This window comes from Aquarana catesbeiana, linkage group LG01, assembly GCF_042186555.1.
Source record: "Aquarana catesbeiana isolate 2022-GZ linkage group LG01, ASM4218655v1, whole genome shotgun sequence".
Classification (NCBI taxonomy): Eukaryota; Metazoa; Chordata; class Amphibia; order Anura; family Ranidae; genus Aquarana; species Aquarana catesbeiana.
In genome coordinates this window covers 633,481,339-633,499,672 of record NC_133324.1, presented here as the reverse complement: position 1 = coordinate 633,499,672, position 18,334 = coordinate 633,481,339, and the positions used below count along the sequence as shown (strand labels likewise).

Below are 18,334 nucleotides of genomic sequence, written 5' to 3'. Positions count from 1 at the left end.
CAGCAAGGGAGAATATTTGACAAAGTTCTTCTCTGTTTGTCAAGATTTATCTCACTGAACAATAAAAGAGGATTGCTCAGAGATAGATTAACTTTTTTTTTGGGTTTACATCCACTTTAAGCTTTGACCTGGAAGGTGATTAGGTTCATTGCAGAGCTGCACCAGATTTTGCACTTTCCAGTTTTAGTAAATCAACTCCTGTAATACTTACTCCTACAGGTTCCCTTTAATCCTATCCAATCATTTGAATCTATACTCTTAACTTATCCTTACCAGGAAGAAACATACCCTAAGGCTATCATTTACACTTCTAAATTTTAGTGTTGGGACATTTGATGCATTTTTTGTGGGTGTCTATAAACAATGGTCCCCTGGATAGAAAGCATCATCAAGTTTTTACATAGCTTTTTCTTAACTTTGAGTATACATTTACTGCAAAGGACAGCTTCACCCTTAGTGAATTCTCCTTTAAAGTGGATCTTACACTTCAGGCAAGGTTCCCCTATATTCAGTGTGGACCCCTCCTACCCACCTTCCATTCCCTTCTGTAAAAGCTGCATAAAAGAAACAATGAGGGGGATACTGATAATCTGTAATGGCTTTTAAAGTGTTGCCTATAGACAATTTTGGATACCAAAGTGTTTGTCATTTCACAGGTACACACAATTTTAAGGCTTAACATATTAGGTATCCATTAACTTTACTAATTCATTTTAGTGCATTTTCCCTGAAAATATAGATTTGATAAACAGTAACACAAATATTGCGTGACATGAATAATGGCAACTGCCACCATTTTATTCTCCAGGGCCTCTGCTTTCAGAAAACATGTAATTGTTTGGTGGTTTAAGGTGATTTTGTACCAAACAAAAAAGCAGATTTTTTTTTTTTTGAGAAAAGATTAAAAAATTGTTTCGGGCACAAAGGGGTCCATGCAGAAACAGTATGCTGAATGTGACACACATCTTCTCAGCTACAGCGATACTTACCGTTATTGAACTAGTATAATCAAAGCGCCACCCTGTAACCAAAATACAGTATTTGTTTTTAAGTACCATATTTAGGTGGGCTTCGATCATATAAGATAGCACTATAACATAGAATATAGCAATTTTTGTTGTAGCTGAGCGGATGTTTGTCACTCACATTCATTCAACAAACTGTTTATACCTGTAGATCCCAAAGTGGTTCAAATCATCATAATAAATTCTTACTATATATCAACTATATATATATATATATATATATATATATATATATATATATATATGTGTGTGTGTGTGTGTGTGTGTGTTTTTATCTTTTTGAATTTTATTTACTGATTCTTAAATGTAGACATTGTGCTAAAAAATGTTTTATGAAAGATGTATACAAAGCAAAATGCAGGCATTGCAAATTAAGTTGTTTACTTTAAATCTTTTGATGTCTAAACTATTTTATCTAGCAGTTAAACTTCTTAAATTTATTGATATACAGTAGCTCAAAGTAATATTTGAGACATACTAAAACTGATTACTAAATACAAATTATTTAGGTAATCTGTATGTTTTTTGACTGAACCACCCATAGGCTTTTCTTATTCAGGCTCAGACTGTGTCATGAAAGTTTACTGAGTTGTTTGAGTAAGATTGCCAGTTTATTTCATTTCAGTTAATGACTAGCATATTGCCTCATGTGACAGAAAATATTAAGTAAAGAGAAATATTTGAATGATTGCTCTATGTTCTTTTTAGGTCCTTTCTGTGGAATTACAATCCCAAACACCATTACTAGTCAGAGCAATATCATCACAATCAGATTCTCCAGCGACCTCTTCACAGAAGGATCAGGATTCCGAGGCTACTGGACTACCAATCCGCTGCAGGCACCGCCCACAGATGCACCAGAAACACCCAATCCTTGGGACCGTATAACAATCGGTAACACCCAATAACTTAGTTACCACTGCAGACCTGAAGTTTGATGCAATATTATTATACAGGGTGTATATAGCGCTAACAGTTTGTGTAGCACTTTGTGCAATACAAAGTGGAGGCAAACAGTAAGGGTACAATTCAATTCAATACTAGAGGGATCAGAGGGCCTTGCTTGTTAGAGCTAACAATCTAAAAGGGCAGGTCAAGTGATACAAAAGGTAAAAACTGAAACTAGAGCTGGCGGAGAAACTAATAGTACAGTTTATTAGTTAGAGACAAGATAGGCCTGTCTGAAGAGGTACGTTTTCCGGGATCACATAAAGCAAACAGAGTAGGAGATAGTCGAACAGATTGACGTAAGGAATTTCAGAGGATGGGAGAGGCTCTGGGGAAGTCCTGGAGATGAGCTGGGGAGGATGTGACAAGGGTGTTAGAGAGCAGGAGGTCTTGGGAAGAGTGAAGAGTGTGGTTTGTATTTTGAGACAAGGTTGTTGATGTAGCTGGGGGCCGAGTTGTGGATGGCTTTGTAAGTTTATGTTTGTATTTTAGTTTTATTCGTTGAGTGAGCAGAAGCCAATGGAAAGATTGGCAGAGAAGGGTAGCAGACACAGAATGGTTGGTAAGGTGGATAAATAGGAGGAGGGAGTTACAATTGCCAAGGTGTAAGATAATCAGGGAGTGAATTAGTAGCTGTGTGGTGTTGATTGTTATTGAGGGTCATATTTGAGAGATGGTATGGAGGTTGAGGAAGCAAGATTTGGACAGTGAATGGATGTGGGGCAGAAAGAAGAGTTCAGAGCCCAGAATTAAACCTAGCACCCTAGCATGTGGGGAGGTACTGATAGTTGTGCCATTGAAGAAGTTAGGAGGACAGATTGAGTTTGAGGAGGTGGATATATATATATATATATATATATATATATATATATATATATATATACACACACACACACACACACATACACTGTATATATGTAACCTAGAACTGTCTGTAATTCAAGCGATGTTTCAAAATTTTGAGAAAGTTCAAAAGGAGATTACAGATGATAAACTGTCAGGATGTTTTCATCCAGTATATTTTTTTTTGCACATTTCACTGGGCAGCATAAAATATGGTACAAACTATAACAGCAGGTCATTTGAGGAGGCCAGAGGTAGCTTGGATAGTTTCCACCAATTCCTGCTGTCTTTGCTTGAAATAATGATTGCTGTCAAAAGAAAACATAGCATTTCCAACACATCAATTCATATAACTATTTCTTCTGTATTTTAGGTGAGAGCTTAATTGAAGTTTCACACATTTTTTCTCTTTAAAGCCCTGTACCCCCACATGTTATGATTTACGACTGATTTTGTCCCAGAAAGGTCATCTTTACTTTAATCTTTACTTCAATCTACCACGTAGTATTCAATGTATACCTAGCTCCATATTACTTTATGTACTGTAGTTTTTTTTGTAATTTCTTTTAATTTTTCTATTGTTTGCAGATTGGCCATCCAAGTGTGGACTGCCCACTTATCCCCCCCAGATCAATACCAGAATAGTCAATGGAGAACGTGCTGTTCCCCACACCTGGCCTTGGCAAGTGTCCATGCAGGTAAGAGTATAATCACTAAATTAAAATGCAAAGTACACAAGTGCTTGGCCGTGATATAATTCATATTAACTCTTATAAACTGCCTATCTCCAGGGAAGGATTAGCATTAACATGCAGAGAAGTTTTAGTGCACTGGAGAAATATCATTTTTAATGACCAGCACTAAATGGATTTCACAACACTAATGCCCTGTACACACGGTCGGACATTGATCGGACATTCCGACAACAAAATCCATGGATTTTTTCCGACGGATGTTGGCTCAAACTTGTCTTGCATACACACGGTCACACAAAGTTGTCGGAAAATCTGATCGTTCTGAACGCGGTGACATAAAACACATACGTCAGGACTATAAACGGGGCAGTAGCCAATAGCTTTCGTCTCTTAATTTGTTCTGAGCATGCGTGGCACTATGTGCGTCGAATTTGTGTACACACGATCAGAATTTCCGACAACGGATTTTGTTGTCGGAAAATTTTATAGCAAGCTCTCAAACTTTGTGTGTCGGAAATTCCTATGGAAAATGTGTGATGGAGCCTACACACGGTCGGAATTTCTGACAACAAGGTCCTATCACACATTTTCCATCGGAAAATCCTATCTTGTGTACAGGGCATTAGACTGCTTTCACACTGAGGCGATTTACAGGCACTATAACGCTAAAAATAGTGCCTGTAAAGAGCCTCTCCTGTCTCTCCAGTGTGTGGTGTGCTTGCAGGACAGTAAAAAAAAGTCCTGCAAGCAGCATCTTTGCAGCGCTGTAGGGGCGGTGTATACACCGCTCTTAAAGCACCCCTGCCCATTGAAATCAATGGGGCAGCACCGCCTAACGGCCGGCAAGGCACCGCTTTGCCAGTGGTTTTAACCCTTTTAAAAGCACCCCGCTAATGGCTGAATAGCGCCGCTAAAACGACGGTAGAGCTCCTCTAAAAATAGCGGCGCTTTACCGCCGAGGCTTTGGTGTGAAAGCACCCGAAGTGTTGCTACTTTCTGCCACTTCATTAACGGATACTTTCAAACATCCGATAAGGTCAAGCATATATATCAGAGTTCTGAATATTAGAGATTTCCTGTTTACATTTTTTATGTCAGGCTTTACTATTTAATAAAATCAAGACACTTTGAAAGTGTTATACCATTACAATATTCTCAGATTTCTGTTCTTTATCTGTTAAAACTGAACTCCAGGCAAACAGTTGAATACACAAAGGAATAACACATAAGTGAGCTGCCACAGGATTTGTATGTCTGTTCATCCAGTCCTGAGATTTACACATTTCAGCCAGATAGCATAACTATCTCAGAGACCTGATTTTTCCATACTACAGTTAAAGCTTTTGCTACCCCAACATTTCAGATTTCTGATATCAGTGGCGGCTGGTGCTAAACTAATGCCATGCCAATACGCCAAGATGAATGGGAAGGAGGCGATTGCTGCAGGCACCCCACCCCCCACTCTGCGGGGTCTGCATGTGACAATGGGGCCAAGGCATGAGAGGGAGCTGGGCTGTGGCACTGTACCCTGCCCCCTGAGCCCTACCTTTTTTGAAGCCAATTAGAGCCTCAGTCTAATCATGTGCTTAAAAAAAAAACCCTATTGGAATTCATGCATCCGGTGCCCTGCAAGTAGATTACGGGCCGGGCATATGGAATAGGGGGTGGCGCCCCATATGGTCGGGCCGCCACTGTCTGATATGTGCCTGCTGTGCTATGTACTGTACATGTATGAGAAAGTATCCTGTTCTCTTTGAATTGCTTCCTTTGTGTCAAATCTCTGGCATTCCTGCTAGTCCCCTTGCTTTCCTATTAAAAACTGACCACACTAAGCAGGAGAGCTCAGCATAGTCAGTTCTCTAGCTATGCTGGGAACTCAGGCTGCTCTCTTCCAATAATCAGACTTGTCCTGATACCCCCCCCCCTTACACTGCCTGTCACTGGGAAGCTTAGTGTTCTTCTGCTTCTTCTCCTCCCCCCAGCTCTTATGAAGCTGAGGACAGACAGTATGTGATCACTTATAAAAAAAGGGAAAAAAATGTATTTATAATTTTTTTTTATATCTATACACAAATGTTTTGCCTTTCATTTCTATTTTAAACTGAATGGGTTGTTTTACAAGGTGATCATTTACAATCACTTTAAGTAACACTTACTGGTCCTATCCCTCCCCCAGCCTGTGATTGGACAGTGATAGGAGAAGTAGCAGACTGATGAGCTCAGCTCTCTTCTTCTACCAGTAGTAATTTTTTTAGCACACGATCACTGGAGCACAACTGATTGGCTCCTTGTGCTGCTTGCCCATCTCTCACCCTGAGGACAGGGGATTGCCAGAGGCTGATACCAATTCAAATGTAAGTGTCTTAATAAATTTATTACAGCATGAATGTGTGTCTTTTATATATACCTGGTCTTCGGATTTAGCCCTCATGCACACAGGCGGTTAAAAAAACGTTATGAAAACACCAGTATTTTAGCAGTGACTTTTTTCAACTTTTTTCAGCTTTTTTCAGCGTTTTTGTAATAGCGTTTTTTAGCGTTTTTGAGCGTTTTTGAGCGTTTTTCCGCGTTAGTGTTTTTGAGCGTTTTTTTTTTTTTCAAATTTTTTTTTTTTTTTTTTTTTTTCAATGGATCAAAAACGCTAAAAAACGTTGGTGAATGACGTTTTTGAGCGTTTTTCAGCGTTAGAGCGTTTTTACAGCTGAAAAACGTCTCTCAGAACCCACTGGTCCTGGGTTTTTTTTACAGCTTAAAAACGCCTATGCCACTTGCAGCTCAAAAACGCCTAGGTGTGCATGAAGCCATAGACTAACATAGACAGGCCTTTTTAAGCTGCAAAAAAAGCTCAAAAAAGCAGCTGTAAAAACGTCCGTGTGCATGAGGACTTAAAGATCTTTACAAATGTAACAATGGTCTTTACAAAATGGTATACTAAATGTAACCAAATTTCAAAAATCATTGGGGGTTATTTACAAAAGGCAAATCCACTTTGCACTACAAGTGCAAAGTTCACTTGAAATTGCACTGAAAGTGCACTTGGAAATGCAGTCACTGTAGATCTGAGGGGGGCATGCAAGGAAAATAAAAAACAGCATTTTAGCTTGCACATGATTGGATGATAAAATCAGCAGAGCTTCCACTAATTTCAGATCTACACCTCAGATTTACAGCGACTGCACTTCCAAGTGCACTTTCAGCGCAATTTCAAGTGCACTTTGCACTTGTAGTTTGCACTTGTAGTGCAAAGTGGATTTGCCTTTCATAAATAACCCCCAGAGTGCATGAAAGTATTAGGTCTTGTGTGCTGACCCAAACTTTCAGTGCATGGAATGAATACTGATACACATAGGGGTTGATTTACTAAAAGCAAATCCACTCTGCACTACAAGTGCACTTGGGAGTGCAGTCGCTGTAGATCTGAGGGGAAGATCTGAAATTAGGGGAAGCTCTGCTGATTTTATCATCCAATCATGTGCAAGCTAAAATGCTGTTTTTTATTATTGCACGTCCCCCTCAGATCTACAGTGACTGCACTTCCAAGTGCAAAGTGGATTTGCCTTTAGTAAATAACCCCCATAGCCCTATTCAATAATGAGTTTAAATTCTCAAAGTGTAAGTAAACAATGTGCTTTTCTGGACTTACCAGGGCTGAACTTACCATTAGGCACAGTTGGCTTTTACCTATAGGTGGCAAAAGCAGAAAAAGGTAGCTTTTCCCTCTATAGTTATCAGATATGTGTTTCCCTTATAATCATCAGAGATAGCGTAATCTCCAACTTTATATTCTTAGCCCTGTTAGGACCAGTAAATCAAAGATATGACAAAAGTGCCGTAGGTTGTACACCTACAGGATCTGACTCCGTGCACTGTTACAAATACAGAGTTTGTGTAATTAGCTGTGGTTTTAATGTGAAGTAGGCCTGGGGGCTGCCCACTAAATTACATTTTCACTCACTGAGAAGGATTTACTAAAGGAGAATGTTTACTTAGCAAAGTGAATGTTTCCATAAAGTGTATGTGAGCCTAAATAAGCAAAAGCTTTTATTTAATTCATTAGTCACAGCTAAATGAAAGCTGATTATTGTCATAGTGAATAAATACCTAATGATCCTGCCAATATCTTACATCCAGCAGTGCTTCTTGCATTAAACTGACAACACTTATGGGCTGCAAATCTTGTGGTAGCGTTATCAGCATGAGTGCTCTCTGCCAATATGTGTACAACAAAATGTTGTTCAGCGCACAGCGTGCCTGCAGACGCCCCCCCCCCCAATAATTTTGAAAAGGTATTTGGCACCCTTTACTTTGATGATGGCGGTTTTTTATGTTATACAAGTCTACTGAAATAATTTCCTATTTGACTAGTCTTTACTTTACAGACGTTATAACATTGCAAATAGAAAAATTGAGGGGGTTATTTAGGAAAGGCAAATCCACTTTGCACTACAAGTGCACTTGGAAGTGCGGTCGCTCTAAATATAAGGGGTAGATCTGAAATGAATGGAAGCTCTGATGATTTTATCATCCAATCATGTGCAAGCTAAAATGCTGTTTTTTATTTTTCTTGCATGTCCCCTTCAGATCTACAGCGACTTTACTTCCAAGTGCACTTTTAGTGCACTTTGTAGTGCAAAGTGGATTTGCCTTTAGTAAATAACCCCCTATGTTTCTTTTGAATACCCTATCATGAGCAAGAGAAAGAAAAAAACTGGATTTTTTCCTTGCATATGATTGGATTATTGAAGTCAGTGTACCATCTCCTTTTTCACTAAGCTTTGAAAGCATTCATTTTGCAAAGTGAAAATGCTCAACCCTATTAGTAAATCTGCCCCTTTTTGTGAAAATGGAAAATCACTTTAAAGCTTAAGTTTAGGTATTTTTTATATAAATAAATCTGTACAAGATACATTGAATCAGCAGTGGCCCCTGTGCTGGTGGCTGCTGTCTTAGTTTAAATATTCTGTCTTCTGCCCCCCCCCCCCCCCCCACATATACCCCAAAGTGGTAATTTATAGCTTACATCAATGAAAAGCACTCTATGAATGGAGGAGGTAGACCTTTAATTCCTCCACACGTCCCCCCAAATCCTCCTCCACATAGCACAGCTTCTATGAATGGCTGGAGTAGAAAGAGGGAGCATATTTGGTACTCTAGACAAGTGCCGATGACAGGTCAAGCGGCTGTATTAATCCCCACAGCACTAGAAGTTTGCTGTTTGTTTGTTGGTTGAACTGGGTGGACTTGTGTCTTTTTTGTGAGAGGGTAGGGGGGTCAGAGGACAGAAGGTTTCAACTAAAAGAAGCACAAGTGACACTTTGGGGCTGATTTACTAAAACTGGAGAGTGCAAAATCTGGTGCAGCTCTGCATAGAAACCAATCAGCTTCCAGGTTTTATTGTCAAAGCTTAAATGAACAAGCTGAAGTTAGAAGCTGATTGGCTACCATGCAAATCTGCACTTGATTTTACACACTTTGGTTTTAGTAAATCTACCCCTTTGTCAATTTAAATACTTCCCCTTTTGCTGATTAAAAAATAAATAAATAAATAAACTAACCTTAGGCTTTAAAACTAAATCCAGGTGACAAATATGTAGCATCTAAACCATAGTTAGCATGCTATTGTCTGTTACTCCTTTTTTATTGTCACAATTTTCTCAATGTCATATTTTCAGGTTTGGCCAAGTTCTCGTAATGAAACCATTTTCTTCCACACATGTGGTGGCACTCTCATCCACAAGAACTGGGTCCTCACAGCAGCCCACTGTTTTATTAAGTAAGGCTGTCCTTCATTTGACATAAACATCTTTCATACTAGATTGTGTTTCTAATATTACTCCTTTCTGTAAGCTTAGCAATTGCTTTGTGTGTCATAAAGATAAATAGCTTAATGCATGCCTCATCACACAGTCTTTCAGTTTTAACAGAAGTTGTCAATTAGATACTGCATAGAAGAGTATTATTTAAAACTGCACTGAGTTATTTGGGGCTTGTTTAAGTACACTAATAAAATACATATGGGGATTTATGACTTGATCTTGGGGAACAGGGGAGTAAATATGACCCTTCGTGACCATTTCTGTGTAAGGTATCACCAAAACAACAAATATTATAGTATTTGCCTTCCTTGGCACTACAAAGGAAGAATCCCAATCCAAGTTCCGCTCACCCTGATTGCTCCAAAGTAGTTGACTATAAGATTTGATATAGTGGAGGATTCACTTTAGTTGTTAGGCCCCTTTCACACTTTTGCGACTTGTCCTGTGACTTGGGACTGCAAAGTCGCATGACAAATCGTACTCCATGATTTCCAATGATTATCATTCATATCTGTGCGACTTCAGGTCGCAGCAACTTCAAAGTAGTTCCTGTACTACTTTGGTCCGACTTTGATGCAACTTGAGGTCCATAGACCTCAAGATAACACAGGCATTGCTTCAAGTCGCGTCAAAGTCACAACAAAATCGCGTCAAAGCCGAGACAAAAATCACAACAAAATCGCACGACTTTCATGATGCACAAATGTGAAATGGGCCTTATATTACAGCATCTACTCTCTCCTTTCTGCTTATGTGGGGAAACATAAAACAATTGTAAAGAAATAAGAAAAACCATATCAAATTAATGATGAAATTATTTTTTACCAAATTCAACCATGCTAAAGATAAATTGATTTTTAGGGGAGCTCAGTCAGAAATGCATGTTTGTTTTCATGAATATATATGGCACGAAATCCCCTAAAACCCAGGTCCATGGCAGCTGAAGAATTGAGAGCTATAAATAATAGAATAGCTCTGTCAGTGTGTTGAAAAAGTTTACCTTTTTCTTGTAGAGTCCTCTGAAGTTACCCTGAGCACTTCAAGCTGAGCCTATAATTTAAAATGCATAGTCAGAGTGAAAGTGTGCGTTAAAACAAACAGTAGTTCCAAAAATATAGCTATGTAGCTGGCTGAAGCCATATTCAAATCTCAACTTTTCCTGTAAAGGAGTTTGAGCTTCCACCTTCCATCTCTCAAGCATCCCCACTAGGCTTTTAATATGTAAAGCAGTCCCATAAATCAGAAGGCTCAAAGGATGGAATGGAGACCAACAGGAAGAGGATGGGGATGGTGTGTTCAGGGTGATGTGCAGTGTTAGTTTTCCACCACATATAGCGTTTTGCTTTAAGGCCAAAAAGTTAAATTTTAAACTCATCTAACCAGAGCACCTTCTTCCACATGTTTGCTGTGTCCCCCACATGGCTTCTCACACACTACAAATGGGAGTTCTTATGGCTTTCTTTCAACAATGGCTTTTATTCTTGCCACTCCTCCTTAACCTCCCTGACGGTATTCCCGAGTGTGGCTCGGGGTTAAATTTCAGCACCATTAGCGGTAACCCCGAGCCACACTCGGGATTACATCTCAGGATCCTGGTGTGGTATACTTACCTTGTCCCCAGGATCCTGCGATGTCCCCCAGCGCTGTCTGCGGGCTCCGTCCTCTGCCTAAAGCCTCTCTGTGCCAGGCTCCGTTCCCTGCGAGCGTTGCGACGCACGGGGGCTGAGCCTGGCGGCAAATTCAAAAAAAGTCAAAATCATAACACATACAGTACACTGTAATCTTATAGATTACAGTACTGTATGAAATCATTTCACTTCCCTTTTGTCCCAAGTGCTTTGGCCCATGCCCTGCATGCAGTTTTATGTTGTATATACTGTTCTTTCTGCCTGGAAACTTGAGATTGTCCATAGGAACCAAAAAGTGTCCCTTTACATCAAAAGTGGCTTTAGACCAGCTAGAAAACAGCGATAATAACTTAGAACACTTGCAGAATTGAGCAATAGTGAATTGTGGGGAAAATTTATTTTATTATTATTATATTATTTTTTTTTTTCAATTATTTATATTTATTTATTATATTATAATTTATGATTTTGTGTTTCAAACTTCATCATACCTGGTGGACAGATCTAAGTGTGTTATTGCTAAGAATTACAGACCTACAATATAAAACGCCAAATTTCTATGCAAAATAATGGTACCGCTCTGAGATGCAAAAATCTGAAATAATCATACCACTAGGGAGGTTAAAGGCCAGATTTTGTGGAGTGCACGACTAAAAGTTGTCCTTTGGACAGATTCTCCCACCTGAGCTATGGATCTCTGCAGCTCCTCCAGAGTTACCTCTTGGCTGCTTCTCTGATTAATTCTCTCCTTGCCTGGCCTGTCAGTTTAGGTGAATGGCCATGTCTTGGTAGGTTTGCAGTTCCATACTCTTTCCATTTTCGGATGATGGATTGAACAGTGCTCCATGAGATGTTCAAAGCTTGTGATTTTTTTTATAAGCTAGCCCTGCTTTAAACTTCTCCACAACTTTATCCCTGACCTGTCTGGTGTGTTCCTTGGCCTTCATGGTGCTGTTTGTTCTCTAAGGTTCTCTGACAATCCTCCTGAGGGCTTCATAGAACAGCTGTATTTATACTGTGATTAAATTACACCCAGGTGGACGCTATTTACTAATTAGGTGACTCCTGAAGTCAATTGGTTCCACTAGATTTTAGTTAGGGGTATCAGAGTAAAGGGGGCTGAATACAAATGCACGCCACACTTTTCACATATTTATTTGTAAAAAATTTGGAAAACCATTTATCATTTTCCTTCCACTTCACAATTATGTGCCACTTTGTGTTGGTCTATCACACAAAATTCCAATAAAATACATTTACGTTTTTGGTTGTAACATGACAAAATGTAGAAAATTTTAAAGGGTGTGAATAATTTTTCTAGACACTGTATATAGTATTTTGTATATAAAGTACATTTCTGCAATACATGCATATTTTCACATTTTTTTCCCAATTCTTTATTTAAAGTGGATGTAAACCCTCACATATATCCAGTGAAGTGAACAGCCTCAGATGATACACAGAGATGAAACAAATCTCCCTACATAAGTTTTATTTGTATATCTGCTGTCTTCAGCTTTCTACACTGTTTAGAAAGTGAACATTGTGTTAGAAAATTTTCTTCCTGTTCCACCACTGTGTATGGAGTCTTGAAGTCACTGTGTGACAGCTGATTGGAGGAAAGGCACACCCCCCCCTCCACATAGGGAAAGGAATGAAGAAACATGCAGAGCTGCAGTATGAATAGACCAGCTCTCTGCTAATCTATCTCTATGCACCCACCCCGACACAAATTTCCAGCTGCTTTTATCTCATGTGTCGAAGAACTTGTCAGAAGTCAGTGTTGCCAACCCTCCGAAGTGAAATTTACTGGCAGGATACCAAGATTTACATTGTTTACCGGCAAAAATCATGAAATTTACTGACAGAACCACATTTTTTACTGACACTGCAAAAAAAGTACCTAAAATGTTTTCAGTGCCAAAAGGTGCAAATATCATTATTTATACTATAAACATATAGCTAGTGCTATTAGCAATGTGTTTAAGTTAAACAAAAGTCAAAAAACATATATTGGCATAAGGGTCAGGTTACTATAACCCAGCCAGCACAGAGTTCCCCCTTACATCAGAGTCTGCAGGATTCCCCCTTACAGTGAAAGGGAACTCTTATTTAAAGGGGAACACTGCAGATCATAATCTAAGAGGGGACTCTGATGTAGAGGGGGGCTCTGGTGACCAGAGACCACCTTATATCAGAGTCCACTGCTTTCTCTTTACATCTGAGTTCACACTTACATCAGGGTCCGCAGACTGAGTTCCCCCTTGCACTGTAAGGGGGAATCCTGCAGACTCTGATGTAAAGGGGAACGCCAGGAACTCTGATGTGGGGGGGCACGCTGGTGACCAGAGACCACCCTCCATAGAGTAAATACACTAAGGTAAGGGGGGTCACTTATATCAGTGCCCCCTTACATTATTGTATTTACTCCCCCCCTTACATCATCACCCCCCCTCAGACTGGCCTGGTGGCACTGTCACTGACCTCCTCTCAGGTGCACCTTGCAGGGCTCAGTCAGATGGCTCCAGCTTGGTGGCTCTGGTTTTACCCTATAGTCTCCTCTCCACAGTCCACACATGTCTGACTTCTCCCATGACCCCCATCTCGCAGGCGCTCCCACTCTTGACTCCTGTCTAGACTCCCCCTCAGAGACTGTAGACATGATACAGGAGATGGTTATAGGCTGTAGACATGATACAGGAGATTGTCAGAGGCTGCGGACATGATACAGGAGATAGTCAGAGGCTACAGACATGATACAGGAGATGGTTAGAGGCTGCGGACAGGTTACAGCAGATGGGCAGAGGCTGCAGACAGGATACAAGAGATGGTCAAAGGCTGCGGACAGGATACAGGAGATATAGTCAGAGGCTGCGGACATGATACAATAGATGGTCAGAGGCTGTGGACAGGATACAGAAGATGGTTAGAGACTGCGGACATTATACAGGAGATGGTCAGAGACTGCAGACAGGATACAGGAGATGGTCAGAGACTGCGGACAGGATACAGGAGATGGTCAGAGGCTGCGGAAATGATACAGGAGATGGTCAGACTGCGGACATGATACAGGAGATGGTCAGAGGCTGTGGAAATGATACAGGAGATGGTCAGAGACTCCGGACATGATACAGGAGCTGGTCAGAGACTGCAGACAGAATACAGGAGATGGTCAGAGGCTGCGGAAATGATACAGGAGATGGTCAGAGACTGCAGACATGGTACTGGAGATGGTCAGAGGCTGCGGACATGATACAGAAGATGGTCAGAGACTGCGGACATGATACAATAGATGGTCAGAGACTGCGGACATGATACAAGAGATGGTCAGAGGCTGCGGACAGGATACAGGAGATGGTCAGAGACTGCGGACATGATTCAAGAGATGGTCAGAGACTGCAGACATGATACATAAGATGGTCAGAGACTGCGGACATGGTAGTTTCCTCCTCTGTCCCCCTTCATATTACCATACCTCTCCACATCAGCATCTTTCCTCCTGTGCCCCTTTCACTGTGCTGCTGCAATGCCCCATCCATGCAGTCCACCTCCACCGTCAGTGTTATCAACAAGGGATTGTTGACTGCGGTCTGCCTGACTGTCTCTGAGACTGAATCACTCTCTCTCAATCTCATATAGTCCCCTGGGCCAGGCCCTTGCCCCTGTCTGACTCTCTCTGAGACTGACTGAGTCACTCTGCCTGAGACTGAGTGAGCACATTGAGCAGCAGAGCACTGTCTGAGTCCTCCTGAGTCTCCCTGACCTATTTGCGCAATCTGCACAGCCACTCACCGTCCGACACGAACCAGGGCACTCTGTGTCTATACTGGCTCACAAGAGCCAGTAGGGCAGGGGTCCGACTCTTCCGCGCTCTCCTTCAAGCACGCGCTGCTGTCTGCTCTGTCCACTCCACCACGAGTCTGCTCTGTCCATCCGCCCTCAGCTCCTGCTTTTTTAAAGTCTGACGGTGCTGGCGGTGTGGCTGACATCATCATCGCGTGGCGCCGGCGGGCAAAGGCAGTGGATCGGATCTTCTCTGAGATTTCTGCAAACTGCACATGCGCAGTTCTGACCCGCCGGTCACCACCATTTTTTACTGCCACTTTTCTACTGCTATGGACATTTACGGGCAGGAGAAAAGTGCCCTGTTTTTACGGGCTGCCCGTAAATCAACGGGTGGTTGGCAACACTGTCAGAAGTTATCATGCTGATAAAAGAGGAATGAAGCAGCAGAAGGACACGGGCCTTAGGACTTTGAAGAGAGATAAGTAAACACTACAGATATATGTGCCCAAATCAGATTTCATGAATGGGGTTTACATCCACTTTAACATTAAAACAGAGAACAAAGACTATATGCAACTTTGTCAATATTACAAAGACCAAACTTTGTAAAGCATGGCAAATAAAATGATGAGCTTGTCTAATTACAGACTGAAGGGAGGAAAATACCTTACCATATACACCAAGTTATGCATGGGTTCCGGCACTTGTAAAAATTTCTAAGAAAAGGAAAAAAAAGGTGGGTGGGGGGGAGAAAGGAAGTACAGGAAATGGAAATGATAGGATAAATGGGGTCATTTGGGAAAGGGCCCCACACAGCAGGTGGCTGGATTTTAACCATTACAAAATTCAGCAAATACAGAAAAATACCTCTTGGTCTGCAAAATATCGAATGCATTTCTAAATTCTAGTTAGGGCTGAAAACAGTCCTGCACTGAAATCCCAGCTGGCTGGGTCCCTAGCTTGACACCGGCTAAAGTTTTCCAATTCTTCACCATCCCCAGTTGGCTCTGGTACTTGCTTCAGCCACTCACTGTGGTCCCTGGTAATAAGATGTTTGGTCCCTTAGTGGCGGCAGCTTTCCCCCCTACCTCCGACCATGACAGGTTCTCCAGCCGGCAGAACCGTCACTTCTGGTTGGACTACAAGCCGCAGTCCCAACCCTACACTGCTCTCTTGCTTCTGGATAAGCCCTCTATCAGCCTAGCAGCCAGATGACCCCAGGATAGGCCTCAGGTTCTGGCTTAGCAGCCCGGGGCAGCACAACACACATCCATCTAGACAGCTGTCCAGGTGGTACAGAACCCTGATCACCTGACCTCACCCAAATAAATAAGCTCTCCCAGCAGCCCAAAGGAGTCAAGAAAATCCCTGTCCATTGGCTAATATACCCCATATATTCTTAATCTGTCCTTGCAATGCCCTTGTCTTATCTAGTGTCACCAAGTACCCGGCCACCTAGTGACAAAAGAGAGAAGTGCAGCAATTCCAGAATTAGAGTGAAATCAATTGGCAGCGGTCAGCTCTACCCTGGTTTAGTTGAATCACATGGTTCTCCTACTCAAACCTCTCATGTGTGGGCACCTTGGCAACAATTGACCAAGACAACTATCACTTGGCAGATAAATTTAATAGCCACCCTGCCTAAACCTCAAGGTGCTACAAGTATATATCAGTCTCTTTCTGCACAAAACAATGCTGCTGCCTTAAATACTAAAAGCTTGCCCATACGATGCATAGGGAGCGTTGTTGGGAGATTTATTTCTGGTGGTGTGCCAATAGGAACTGAGTTCATAGCCGCTGTCCCTAAAAAAACAGTTACAATTCTGGTAATGTCAGTAATAAAAGCTGTTTCTCACTATGGGAAGTGGGTAAAAGAAAAAAATAATGCTGGGACATATGCTCTACAGCAGTGGTTCTCAACCCTGTCATCAAGTACCCCCAACAGGCCATGTTTGCAGGTTTTCCTTTATCTTGCATGGGTGCTTTAAATCAGAGTCAATGGATTGGTATTTTGGACAGATATTTTATCTAAGAGAAATTCCCAAAACATGGCCTGTTGCGGGTACTTGAGGACAGGGTTGAGAACCACTGCTCTACAGTAAGGTTGGGGCGTAAATTTGAATAATGCCTGAACATACACTTTAGGCATTATTTTATCATTTGCATATTTGTTAATATACAAATGATAAAATATGCTTACAAATGTGTGCGCACAAACATGGGTATTTATGTGTTCATGGGTATATTAGGCAAACTCTTTGTAGATGTAACTACATCGGACTTTTATCTTTCAAGTTATGCAGATGAGTTAAATCGCTGGCAAATGTGTATTGGCAAACATAACCTAACACTGGTGGAGCCAAAGGAGCAATGCTTCAAAATTCTTGGCATCTACCGCCATCAAGGCTTTGGCTACCCTGAAGTTCTAGGACTGGAGTATGATATTGCCTTGGTGAGGCTGGATGGTGAGGTGGTGGCTAATGATGTTATCGATTTTGCCTGTCTTCCACCAAAAGATCAGGTCTTAGCTGAAAATTACAGATGCCATGCAACTGGATGGGGAGACGAAACAGGCAAGTAACATATTCATCTTCTAATATTAAAAAATAACATCTGACACAAAAGCTTTTATAAAAATTTGTTGATATTTTAAAGCCAGACTTCAGGCAGATTTCTAAATAAACAGTTGAAATGTATATAAATAACCGATCCGGTCTGCTAAAGAATTTCAGATTTTTGTCACTTTAGGGGATTTACGCACTATTGCCAGCCAGCACAGTAATGCCCTGTACACACGATTGGACATTGAACGGATATTTCGACAACAAAATCCATCAGATTTTTTCCGACAGAAGTTGGCTCAAACTTGTCTTGCATACACACGGTCACACAAAGTTGTCGGAGGAACATCGGTCCCTCACTCAAAAAGCCGCGGCTGTGCCCATCAGTGTCACCTGCCAGTGCCCCCTGTGCCACCTACCAGTGCCACCTATCAGTAACAAGACACTGGTCGTTCACCCAGCAATAGCAGCAGAGGCGTCCAGTGTGTCCCTGACCCAAATATACAAACGGTAACAAGACACTGGCCACCTATCAGTACCCACCAGTGCCACCTACCAGTGCCCACAGTGCCACCTACCAGTGCCCACAGTGCCACCCATCAATGCCCACTAGTGCTGCCAATCAATGCCCGTCAGTGTCTAATAATCAGTGCCACAGATTAGTGCTGCCTATCAGTGTCACCTACCAGTGCCTACCAGTGCCCATCAGAGCCACCTATCAGTGCCCTTCAATGCCACCTATCAGTGCCCTTCAGTGCCACCCATCAGTGCCAACCATCAGTTCCCATCAGTGCCGCCTCATCAGTGCTTATCAGTGCCACCTATCAGTGCCCATTAGTGCCGCCTTATCAGTGCCCATCAGTGCAGCCTATCAGTGCCCATCAGTGCAGCCTCATCAGCGCACATCAGTGAAGGAGAAAAATTACCTGTTTTCAAAATATTATAACAATCTATGAAACAGTTTTTGTTTTTTTTTCTCAAAATTTCAGTCCTTTTTTGTTTTATTTAGCAAAAAATAAAAAAACAAGCAGC

General features: G+C 41.5%; 1 protein-coding gene across 1 annotated transcript in view; it reads left to right on the top strand.

The window, feature by feature from the left end:
* Positions 1-18,334, top strand: part of LOC141127440 (ovochymase-2-like) — a 96,490-nt gene that overhangs the window by 22,459 nt on the left and 55,697 nt on the right. Inside the window, exons 11-14 of the mRNA XM_073613877.1 lie at positions 1,734-1,919; positions 3,405-3,514; positions 9,184-9,284; positions 17,037-17,314. Coding sequence (XP_073469978.1) covers positions 1,734-1,919; positions 3,405-3,514; positions 9,184-9,284; positions 17,037-17,314 — 675 coding nt within the window. The remainder of the gene's footprint in view (positions 1-1,733; positions 1,920-3,404; positions 3,515-9,183; positions 9,285-17,036; positions 17,315-18,334) is intronic.